Raw genomic sequence first — 13,256 nt, forward strand, 5'->3', positions numbered from 1 at the left:
GGATACTTCAACTGTATTTATTTTATACATCTCCAGCTGAAAAATGCTCACACATTCAAAAAACTAATATTGATGTTTTCCAGTATCCAAAAATAATAACACAAAATTAAAACATTCAAATTCTAGGGGTCCTTGTGTTTTTTTCCCCTCACTCAATTCTTATCTAGTTATATTTTATAGCACCACATAATGTTACAAACAAGTAAGATAAGTCTTTTATCACATTAAAATAATAACACAAAATTAAAACATTCAAGTTCTAGGGTTCCTTCTCTTTTTTCTCCTTCATTCAGTTTTTAATTTGGTTATATGTTATAGTACCATACTAATGTTACAAACAAGTAAGATAAGTCCTTTATCACATTAAAGCTTAAGCACTTAGAAATAATTAAATGCAGTATCATTTCTCCCATCAGCTAACACAGAATGAGAAATGCTATTGCACTGAAACATTGGAAATTCAAACTGCCACCTGATCCAGTAATTACAGTAACAGATTTCCCTGTGTTTCTTTTATCTTTTCTTTTAAAAAGTTTAAAAGTAAAAGGGGCAACTCTTGGGTTTAAGGGACAGTTATGTTCATAACATAAATATAAATTGGAGAAAACAGATGGCTCTGCACAGTTCCTTTGGAACATTAATTATATGTTAGCTTGTGTTTGGAGGCAACTTGATGCTCAACTGTATGTCTGTTTTACTAGATAGATAGATAGATAGATAGATAGATAGATAGATAGATAGATAGATAGATAGATAGATAGATAGATAGATAGATAGATAGATAGATAGATAGAATGTCTGTTTATATATATATATATATATATATATATATATATATACACACACACACACACACACACACACATACACACACACACACACACACATATATAGCCCCCAAAGTTCAGTGGTGCTTTTTTTTCTGGAAAAACACATTGAAAGCAAGTAAAGCACAAACCTACAGACAGACACTATTTGTGTGAGGCTAATAACTTTTTTTATACTAGAAAGCATTCTAATTTTCCAGAATTCCTTCCCAAATGGTAAAATGTGCTAACAGTGTAGTGATGCTATATTCTTTCCCCTCAAAAAAAATGAATGGAAGTAAACTTGTATCAATAATTACACCATACAGAAATTAAGAGCAATGATAGTCACAAAAGTGAAGAGGATATTTTTATATTATGTTTGAAAACTATTAACACTGGACAGAGGTCTGTGTGTATTCCATATTACCACTAGAAGTTGGTTCTAATCCTAATATTCCTTGAAGTAACTTTTAATGTAATGTAGGACAATACATTGCTTTTATCTAATTAAAAATAAAAGTGAAACAAGTCACTGTTTTGACTTGTGCAAACCTATAACACAGTGGTTCTCAACCTTTTTATACAGTGAACCCGGTCATAAGGACGCGGCGTGCATGCGCGGCACCACCCCCATGCATGGCGTGCATGCGCAGCACCGCCCCCATGCGCGGCGCACATGCGCGGCACCGCCCCGAAGGAAAAATGGAGGGTTGCATTGTTAGGCGACCCCCGTAAAATGGTCGTTCGACCCCAAATGGGGTCGCGACCAAAGGTTGAGAACTGCTGCTATAACAGAAATCAGACATTTGAAACTTCAGAAAAATGGGATTGATTTAAAATTGAGGTTGTATATGAAAAACATTTTTTTTCTTTTACTTGCAACCCCGATATAGATTTGAAATATGTCAGAATTTTTCAAGGCCACATAAGCAGACTTCAGTTTGAACAATGGACCATCTGTTTTTGCATCAACTCCTGTTTAGTTTGACCAGCACAAGACTCCAGAAGAAGTGAGAGAAATAAAAGAGAACAGCATTCAGTTCTAACAGCACCCACTATCTGCAGAGAAACACTTCTGTTACAAATGTCAGTTAATTTTAAACCAATATTGTTGCTTTCAGCATAAATGTCACATTTTAACAAAATTGGGTAGAATAATCCTTCCCATCTAGATTTCTGATTTCAGTTTTGAAAGCTATTAGAAAGCTAATCCTGGGTTCAAAACTGCATAATTTCATTGTGCTGCAGAATCAGGTATCTGTTCAGCAAAGCCCAAGCTGGCCCAAGGATATCTCAGAATTTGACAATGGAATCTTACATTGAATTTGATGCCCAAGATGACTGACAAAAATAGAATGGGATACCTTGTTTCAAAGCAACATTTAGACAATTTTCTGGGATACTATTAACAGCTATTAAAGAGCTATAATTTCTGATCTAAGTTTGTTGAAAAACCCCAAGGAACTAATAGAACTTGTCCTGTTTTTTTTCTAATTGTATCTAAAGCTAAATCTTGCCTTTATTTTTGCAGCATATTTATTTTATAACTACATTACTGAATGCCCCTGTAGTACTGCTTCCAAAGTTATCCTCTTTCAATTATTTTATTATGGGGAGAGGTGGGTTGCCATTGTTCAATGTCAATTACAACCTGCCCGGAACTATCACATGCATTCTTGTCTTCTACAGGAGGAATTTTATTTCTTTCTGGTACAGATTATTCCTTATTTATCATGATGCTTCTGTGGGTTGTTTTCTGACTTCTCCATTTGAACCCTAGAATTGCTGATGGTCTCTCATCCAAATATTAACAAGGCTAGATTAGCTTTCAAATTGTGCTGCCCCCTGCCAAAAGTAATCCACTTTCATGTGCTAGTTTTGTAATTCATGGCTCATCAACATTTGCAACCATGCAGCATGTTCTCACATGAGCCAGAATCTGAATACTAGACCACTGTAAACTGCCTAAGTGTATCAGGGTGAAAGTTACTTTTTCTGAAAATCTGTATTGCAGGGTTCCTTGTAATCTTAACATATAAATTAGCCAGGGTTGCTGAAATAATTCTCCACTGCCACTTTCATGCATCTTGAGGACCAAGGTCATCTATAGGAAAAAGTGATCTCGGACTTCACTGAATTTCCTTATTCCATTCTTCATACATTCTTGCCCCACTTTCAAACTGCAGAGATAACCAGTTGCAGGCACTTTTGCCACATTTAAAAATCTGGGGAGATAGGACCCTCCCCCCAAACTTGCCTGAGGCTCTGAAGGGGAAATCTCTGAAGTGACGCCCACGTTAAGGAGGGAGAGCTTTCTGCAGACCCCAGCCTACCAAGAAATAGTTTGATTACACAGACTGCCTTGAAAATATCAGAGTGAGGAAAAGAAGATACAACAGTGTAATATTTAAGCAGAGTTGAAAAGATTCAGATATTCCTCCTTCCTTTTTTTAAGGCAGGAGAGCTTGGGGATTGCTGCTTCTCAAGCATATTCCAAATTGTGTGTGTATATGTATATATACACACAACACACAAACATACATACATACTTTGGAATATGCTAATATTTGGTTGAGAGCCACTTTGGTGTAGTGGTTAAGATATCAGGTAGAAACAAGATGGCGATAAGTTCTAATCTCACCTTGGCACAAAGCCAGTTGGGTGGCCTTGGACCAGTCATTTCCTCTCGGCCTTAGAAATGAGGCAATGGCAAACCACTTCTGAAAAACCTTGTCAAGAAAACTGCATGGACTTGCCAAGGTAGTCTTTGAAAATCGGACATTATTGAACAGAAGAAAAAAAAAACAGCTTAGCACAAAAACCCATCTTTGATATCTGAGTTATTGCATTTGGTCATTTGCAGTTCCTCTTGGAACCTAGAACTTATGAAAGCAAACACATTACCTTAGACTTGACTGCAAAATATGCAGATTATATTGGATCTTGAGAAAAGACCAAATACAGGCTTCCACGGTTAATCATACAAAATATATACGTGTCAATATAGGCACAGCCGTTCGTAATATATACCTGAAATCGTTGCCCTAAAAAACACACAACTAATGTCCGAAATAAAAATCGAGCTTCCAATCCTTATCCGTAGGCGGAATTGCATTCATAGTATTAAATACCCATAGCGGTAATTAAATTCCGTTTTCCTCCCTCGCGCTTCGCCGCGCTCCGCCTTCTCTCGACCTGTTTTTGAACCCGTGTCCTCAAAAGAAAACCCCAAAGAGCTGCACTGGCGCGCCGAGGCTCAGCGGCTTAACTGTCCGTCTTTTCGCCGGTCGCAGACGCCCTAAGCCAAACAAAGGTTTGCTCGGAGGAAAACCTTTAGGAACCGAAGGCACGCAAGCAGAGAAGCAGGGCCACCGCCGAACCCCGGCTCTTCTCCTGCCCCAACAACGAAGCACGCAACCCTTGAGACGCTTAACCTCCACGGCTCTGCCTGCCTTCCTCCACTTAACCAGACGAAAAGCCGCACTGGCGGACAGCCTGCTCCCCTTAGCCGCGCCCCAAAACCGCCCACGAGCCAATCCTGATTGGAAGTACGTCACACGGCGGCGGTGCCGTGACGCGCGGGGAACTCCTCCCCCTTGCCCAGGAAGTGCCGCGGAGCATATGAGCGCGCCTGGCTTACGTCTTGCTTCCCGGCCGCCGCGCGCGCACCTGTCGCGCGCCGCGCCGAGTGGGCCATGGGGGGCTCCCTTGCCCCCAACGGCTCGGTGGCTGTCACGCCCAAGCTGGACCCCCGGCGGAACGGCGGCGCTTCCTCCTCCGCCTCCACGGTGAGGTCCGGGCTGGACTACCGCGGCTGCAAGAACGGGGCCCTGATGGACAGCTTCGGCATCTTCCTGCAGGGGCTCCTGGGGGTTGTGGCCTTCAGCCTCCTCATGTGTGAGTGCTCCGTTTGGCCCCCGGTCTCTCCTTCCGGCCTCTGGCGCCCCCTCCCTGCTCCGCTTCAAGTGGCCTCTTCCGTGCTTTGTGTTTGGATGCAGCTCCGCCTGCTTGGCCTCCCCCAGTGCCCACTCTGCCCTGCTCCCTTAGTGAGATCGTGACCCAGCAAAGCTCGCTGCCCTCTTCTCGGCGCTCCTGTCCAGGGCTTCGTTCCTCCTTCTGGAGCGCCCGTCCCTAGAGCATAGGCCGGCTTTCCACCAGTTTTCCTTGTGCCCAGCGGGGCCTGCGGGGCTTTGTTCGGCTCTGCGCGTCCCCTTCCTCTTCTCTGTTATGAAAAAGGCTCGGTCACGCTTTCCACGCCTGTAGTCTGGCGGCTTGCAATAGTGTATAAGAAGATTTAAGTATGCTTTGGAAGGCGGCTCTGTCTCTAATTTCGTGAGACACCTACTTTTACTAGTGAACTCAAGATGTAGAGCTGTAGATGTAGATAAAGGCATTTTCCTTTGTACCTATAACTATCTTGGGCCCATTGCCTGGGGGGGGGGAGGAGGGAACTGCTGAAAGGAATTGTAATTGAAAACCTTCTGAAAGCACTACATTGCCGAGTCCAAACCGGTTCACTGGTTTTAAATATTTGCCAAAGGCAAGCTGCTGTTTGCTCTTTTCCACTTGGGCAGTATGGAAATACTGCCTGGTAAAACTTCTGTATTCACTGTATGTACATTCCAGTATGAATAATTGTGAATATGTTTGACATAGTTTATAAGAAACATATACTGGATATGGAGCTTTGATTGGCAATATTGTTTCATTTTCAGTTTAAGGATTATCATGCATGACTTTTGGAAGTGTGTCACTCTATACATGGGCTGCTTAAAATCTGCTGGAATATGGAATATGACTATATTCTAATGTTCTGCCACATTATTTTCTGATCTGTCAGGCTTATTTGGGAAATGCTTGTAAAAGCTAATGCTTGAATTCATGTCGTCTTTGTTAGAAACATTTTCAGTTTTTTTGTTTAAGAGGTTTTCAGCCTAACAGAATGATTCATTTTTACAAATTTGAAGTCTTTAAGTCTTTTTATGGTTTATATTAATCCCAGAGGAGCAGTTTTTAGCTTTCTGTTTGGTTCTGAGTTGTGAATAGTCAGTATAAAGTGGGAAATTACAGGTAGTCCTCAACTTACAACAGTTTATTTAGTGACCGTTCAAAGTTACATCACTGAAAAAAGTGACTTATGACCATTTTTCATACTTACGACCGTTGCAGCATCCCCGTGGTTACATGATCAAAATTCAGACAGTTGGCAACTAATTCACATTTATGACGGTTGCCTGGAATCATGTGATCACCTTTTGCAACCCTCTGACAAAGTCAGTGGAGAAGCCAGATTCATTTAACAAGTATATAACTAACTTAACAACTGCTGTGATTCACTTAACTGTGGCAAGAAAGGTTGTACAATGGGGCAAAACTCACTTAACAAATGTCTTGCTTAGCAACATAAATTTTGGGCTCAATTGTAGTCATAAGTCGAGGATTACCTGTAGTTACTGAAGTTTTATTTTATAGTTTATTTCTAGTTTTATAAGCTTATAAGAAAAAGTATATAAAGTATTTTGAAGAATGTTGCCTCTTTCCTCTGCTTTTTGTTTGCATAATCTGACTTACAAGCAGCGAAATTCTAGCTGATCACATATGAGCATTAGATTTAGGCTTTAGCTCACTACATATGAATGGATTTTGCATCATGACATCACTGTACATGTTTTGTCATATTCATACAGTCTCAGTTTCCTATAGATACCTATGGTGTCATTAATAACATTTAACAAGCCATGTAAAGAATTCTATTTTTAATTTTGCAACATTCCTAAATTCAGTATTAACTTGAAAATTAATGAGGTTTGCAGTAAAATGTTACTGAATGTAATGTTTTTGTTCATTGTTCCAGCCATCGGCCTCTTCTTTCAATATTCCTTCTCCGTCTCAAGAATTCTATGACTAATGAGAATGCTTAGTCATGAACATGGTCTTTTTTTTAATCTCAGTTTCTTTGGGTCTTAGCCATTTCTCCATTGTCCATGAATAGTGCTACATAAGGCCTCGGATTATTGTTACTCATGTGAACATACATAGCTTTATTGATTTATTCTATATATTCTTTTTTAGGATTTTTTTTTAATTATTTGAGGTTCTGCAATAGTTCCTTCAAACAGGCAATACCTCTGGAACACATAGCTCTGGCAGTTTTCGAATTAGATCTGTGGTGATGATTTTTAATTTTCAAACCTCAGATGAGAATTTTATTTTTTAAAAGCTCACTTAAGGGGGTATTTATAAAGCACGACAATAGACTTAGTGTGTTTTTAATGATGGATAAATATAGGTTGTGAGTGGAATTGTTGATATAGACTTTGTGAAGGCAATAAAAGAAATGATATAGTTTCTATTAATTTTCTGAGAGAGAAAACCATTTATACTGACAGAGCTTTCAGGGTTTATTTTTTAAGTTTTTTAAAGAAATGTATAAGGACCATGGACAGCTCCTCCAATGTAAACTAATATTGATTTTATTTGGGGTGTGTCAGATAAAAATAATTACTTTTTTCTCCCGAAAATTCTGGTTTGGATATAGAGAATCATTGGCTAATGAGTTTTCATTTTCAAAAATCTATTCAGAAATATGACTCTTCAACTAGTAAGGTCAGCTTTTCATTAGTTTTACAATTTGTAAAACAGGCCAGATGAGACATAGAACAACATTTTTAAATGCACAATATATATTGCTAATCACTGCACCAGGTATCAATAAGCTTAAGAATCATTGTTCTCTACAAAAATTAAGCATGGAAAAATATTAGGTATTAATTAGGCCTGTGTTGGTGGAATGCTATGTAATAGCCAGTAGTAGGATTTAGCTACATACATAGTCAGAATATGATGGGAAAACTTTGAAGAAATCCCAGAGCTAATGACAAAACTGGGAAGTTTCAAAAAATATTCTCGAAGAAGGCAATAGCAAGAACTTCTTCATTATGACCAAGATAATAGAGATATGTCTATAAAGTCAAGAGGAGTTGAGCTTGTCTTGAGTGAAACTTTACCTTTTCAGAAGAATGTTTCAGTTAAGGGAATTCCCTGTCCCATTGTTTAATAAGAAAGATATCCTTCTTAAAAATAATGCATTGAAAATGTATGTATAAAACAATTATTTGTGAAAACTGAAGTAGACGTTTCTGTTGTTCTCACCTGAGCTTCTTTCATTCTGGAAATTGAAACTAGTTGTTCTGTACAAAAGAGAAGTAAGAGTGTAAGGATATACTTTGAGCAAAAAAGAATGATAATCTAGAACAGACATGTCAAAGTTGCGACATCATGTGACATCACACAGTGTATCGGAGCTTTTTCGCCATTGCCGGCAATGGGGTGAGCACGGCTCCAGTATGATGAAACCAGCCCGCGGGCCGACAGTTTGACATCCCTAATCTAGAATACTTCTCTTAGGCTTATTCATAAGACTAATAACATCAAGTTGTATATAGCTGTTTTCAAGGATATCACATTAATAGGTTTAATTCTGGGAGACCCAAGATCAAGAACTTAAGACAAATAAATTCCCAGTTTCTGTCTAAATTATCATTGTAAAAAACTATATAATATAAGCAGCATAGCCCTGTGTTTTTGGTTTCCATTCCTGCATCTCAATGCCTTTTTTGTCTCTATGTTAAATATTTTTAGACTGTAAGCCTGAGGACAGAAGTGTTCTTGTTTTTTATTGAACTGTAACCTATTACAAATGTCCTTCTCTTCAAGTATGAGACCCACATGCTTTAAATAAATTAAATAAATTTATTTAATGTAAGTGGATCTGAAACAGGCTATTCTAAATTTCTTGTAACTGAAACAGGAACTTTATTCCTGGAATAAAAAAGATGAGAGAGGAAAGGAAAAGAAGAACTTTGTTAAATTATAAAGCCTTCAACTTGAAATCTGAGCTCTTGAGCGGGTATGGGTAAATAATGTAGTGTGAGAGGAAAGAGGGTTGTTTAATCTTCAAGTATATATATTCTCACAACCTAATACCACCACCCTAAAAGCTCTCTCTGTTAGAATTGAGAGTTGGAACTTTTTCTTGTCCCTAACCATTGCTTTCTTTTCCCCCTTTTCTAAAAAGGGGAATCAACACACTAATACGAATATAATTCTTTATCTCACCCAGTCTGGTTCCAATGATCTACGGATCTTATTTCATTATTTCTGGTTCACCAATTAAAATCCTGAACCAAATTTGTAAGCAGACATCATCAGCTTTTTAAAATCAGCTGCTGAAAAGATTTATATGGGAACATTCCACAGTTGGGTTTCTACGAAAGAATTATTTCACTTTCTTAACTATAGAAATAGGAAAACAGCCTTCTAAAACCATCATGAACAGAACTGCCATCAGTATTTGTATGGGCCCTTTTAAAATTTATAAGCTTATATTTTTATTTTTCTAGAAGATAGCTCTTCAGTATGCAAATACATTTCTTTGTTTTGTTTTACAAAGAGGTTTTGGTATGATATTTTCAAATTATGAAAAAATACTTTGCAGTTATCTTTTTCTCTCCTATATTTTCTTCTAACCTTAAACAGAAAGAAACAACTCAGAAAATCTTCTTATCAATATATTTTAAAAAGGGAACATACTTAGAAAAAAATTAAACAAGCTGGCATTCTGGAAATTTGCAACTCCCATTCTTTTAACTACACCCAATATTGAATATAGTACACTGCTCAGAGTCCTTCTTTGAGGGAGATGGGCAGTTTAGAAATACAATATTTTCCGGCGTATAAGACGACTCGGCGTATAAGATGACCCCCGACTTCGGAGAATATTTGCATGGTTAGAAAGTCATCTTATATGCCGGAATATACAGTATTTTCCGGCCTATAAGACGACCCCTGACTTCAGAGAAGATTTGCATGGTTTAGAAAGTTGTCTTATACTCTGGAAAATACGGTATATATACATAGACACACAGACACAGGCATATGTGTGTGGGAAGGTTGTTCCCCCCTTTTTTTGCACACAAGATTTACTCTGTAAAATCTAACATGATCATCAGACACACCCTCAGGATGTGATTAGGCACTAGGAGGGGGAGGGGAATTCATTCAATTGAGGGACAGTATTTCATGGGCATAATGGATGAAGCGTTTATTCTGGATTACTTGGGTGCTTTCAAAAGTACTTCACATATTTTCAAATAGCTGCAGAATTCTTATTGGCACTTCTGTTTTTTTTCAAAATCTGATCTTTTCATCTTGTACATCCAGATGTCACACTTGGCCATATAAACAGTTTGTTCACTTTTCTTTAAAAAAATTAATCTCTAGGTGGCCATTAATATGTAGATTTTAGGCTCATCTCAGAAGTTGTCCCTTTAAGTAAAAATGTAAAATATAACTTTATCCTTTAGGAATAAAATATACAAGTTCATTTGTGATGCTATATGTTTTTTATGCTTCATGCACATTCCTATTCTTATGCACCATTACTTCGACTTTGTCTATTCAGCTATGTTACTTCCTGGTATGTAGGAGCTTACTGCAACTCTGTGCAGGTCATTTAGAAATGAATCTCACCAATTTCAATGCTTCTCCCTGCTAATAGGATTACACATTAGCATCTCATTCATCTGAAAGGAGAACACTGATGCTCTAAGATTAAAGACACGGGAGGAAGAAGTCAAAAAATATAGATGCAAGATGCTTCTTATATTTTAAAACAAGGGCAAATGTCCCAGAAGACAGACAGCAACTCACATAGAACAGTAAACACATTTTCTTTTCTGATGAAAATAGCCATCACTTCTAGGTGCAGAAATTCATTTCACATTTCATTCATATATTACAGTACCTTTCTCCTGTTTAACCTTTGGTCTATCATTTTGATCAGTCTTAGGCATCACTTCTAAAACACTTCTAAAATAAAACAGCTCAGGTTGGAAAGCTTGGAAAATTACAGTCTCATGCAGGTATCTAAAACAGTCCTATTTGGAAGTCACATGCAACCAATCAGCTATCCCTTTGTGGCCTGGAGAGCTCTTGACCAGGGAGGAACAAAGATTTGGGGAAATGAAGGGTTCTTTGGGGAAACTGTACAAGCAACCAACAATTTTGAATTTTAAAATGCTCTCTCCTTTAAAGAGCAGGGAAGATAACTTTGATGGGAAAATGTTGCAGCTGTTACCTAGGCAGAAAGGACTAATCATTTTCTTAACCCCAGAACATTTGGCAGTGACTTAAGCAGACACCTTCCTAATTCACTGAATTATAAGGAGGAGAAGGTATAGCACAACCAGACTTGCCAGGTTCTGTTATTGTAGCCGGTCTCAATTAAAGTCATTCTAGCCTTAAAGTGCAGTTGATTTCCTGGTCTGGGTTACCTAGAGGGGTTCTCAGATAGTTTATAGTCTCACCAATTTTAGGAATACAGATCTCATATATGGTGGTCTTATAGAACTTGATCCAATTAAAAATTGCCTATTCACGTAGAATACTCTAAACAATATTGATTATTATATTTGAAGGATATGGTAAAGTTAAAAAAATGTAGAAAAGGTATTGATCCCAATAATTAAGGGACTAGAAAAATTTCCCACATTTTTTTAATCGAGATATATTTAAAATGGTATAGTGAGGATAGACAATTATTAGCTCTACAGATGATTGATTTTATCAGCCCCAGCTGAGTGACTAACAGTAATAGTGACATCTGGTGGACCCCCATGACTCATCCAGAAAATAAAATTTTACCTTATTATATTAGAACCATTCCATGAAATTAAATTACAGAAAATCTATTAAAATAATTAAAAAGTATTCAAATAAATACATGCAATACATAGTTAAAATATGGAATTAGCTACCTGAACATGCATTAATGATAATCAATTTGGACAACTTTTACCATGTTTTAACATGTCTCAACATGTTTTTTGTAATGTGGTGACCAAAACTAGATGCAGTATTCCAGGTGTGGCCTTACTAAGGCTTTGTAGAGCAGTACTAATACTTCAGGTGAATTTGATTCTATGCTTCTGTATACAATCAAGGATTATATTAGCTTTTTTGGCTGCTGCCAGACACTGCTGGCTGATGTTTAAGTGATTGCCCAGTAGGATTCCAAGTTCCCTCACAGTTACTGTTTTTGAGCCAGGTTTCACTTAATCTGTACTTGTACCTTTGGTTTTTCCTGCCTAAGTGTAAAACCTTGTAGAATGCTTAATGAACCTCAGCTGATTCTCAGCTAGTGTTTCTGGTTTCCTGTTTAAGGAGAACAAAAAAGAACAAAAAAACTCCCCTTTGAATTTTGTTTGAAATGACTGTAAGTTCAGATTGCATCTTCAAAACAAAAATAATTCAGTCATATTCAGTTAGCTCCTTTAAGCTATTTTTTTTTTCAATTATCTATAGATTTTAGGGAAAAAATGAAAATTGAGCCTGGAAAAGTAACAATTGAAACCTTCCCATTCATGATTTAGAATTTCTTTTTTTTTTTTTTTTTTTTTTATTAAAAGTTTTATAAATTTTACAAAAAAAACAAGAACAATACAAAACAAAAAACAACATATACAAAAAAAAAAAAATTAAACAATACATATAAAAAAAAAACCCCACCCCACACCCCTCCCAAAAACCCTCCCTTCCCCCCCCCTGAGCTTCCCAGAGCAGAATATAGGCTTAAGAAATAATAAAAAAAAAATAAAAATTAAATTAAAAACTTTATATTTATATATATAAAAAAGATATCTATAATATATATAAAAATAAAACTTATGAAAAAGCTATATGATATTTTTGTATACCCAATCTAAATTGTATAAATTTTATCCATTTGTCCCAGATAGCAAAAAACTTCTCTTGCGTTTGTTGCTTTAAGAAAGCCGAAATCTTTGCCATTTCCGCCAAATAAGCTACTTTAAAAAACCATTCCTGCAATGTAGGCAAAGATTCCTTCTTCCAATATTGTCCAACTAACAGCCTCGCGGCTGTGATCAAATTTAACATCAATACAACCTCCTTTGTATCACAATCTGTAACAATACCTAACAAAAATAATTGCGGAGTGAATTTTACCCTCCTTCTAAAAATTCTCTGGATATTCCACCATATTTTGATCCAAAATGCTTTTATCTCTCTGCATGACCACCAAATATGATAATAGGAAGCCTCCTTGTAACCACATCTCCAGCATTTAGGTTGCACGTCAGGGTACATGTAAGACATTTTTTGTGGATCAAGGTGCCATCTATAAAACATTTTATAAAAATTCTCCCTTAAATTCTGTGCTTGAGTAAATTTGACATTTCTCACCCAAATAGTTTCCCAGGTGTCCAATGAAACTGGCTCACCAAAGTTCTGCGCCCATCTAATCATACAATCTTTAATTAGTTCCGTTTCTGAGTCCAATTCAACTAAAACCCCATAAATTCTCTTAATGTGGGTTTGTCTTTGATCCTTCAGTTGCTTAATAAGATTTTCATCTTCTCTAAGAAA

General features: G+C 37.2%; 1 protein-coding gene across 2 annotated transcripts in view; it reads left to right on the forward strand.

The window, feature by feature from the left end:
- Positions 1 to 4,381: 4,381 nt before the first annotated feature.
- LOC120312749 (store-operated calcium entry regulator STIMATE-like) overlaps positions 4,382 to 13,256 on the forward strand; it is a 50,295-nt gene continuing 41,420 nt past the window's right edge. For both annotated transcript variants that reach the window (XR_005557954.1, XM_039353881.1), the window contains exon 1: positions 4,382 to 4,706. Coding sequence is in view for 1 of the 2 variants with exons in the window: in XM_039353881.1 (XP_039209815.1) it covers positions 4,505 to 4,706 (202 nt within the window). In the remaining variant the exon portion in view is untranslated. The remainder of the gene's footprint in view (positions 4,707 to 13,256) is intronic.

This window comes from Crotalus tigris, unplaced genomic scaffold (assembly GCF_016545835.1).
Source record: "Crotalus tigris isolate CLP2741 ecotype Arizona unplaced genomic scaffold, ASM1654583v1 scf7180000018537.1059022, whole genome shotgun sequence".
Lineage (NCBI taxonomy): Eukaryota > Metazoa > Chordata > Lepidosauria > Squamata > Viperidae > Crotalus > Crotalus tigris.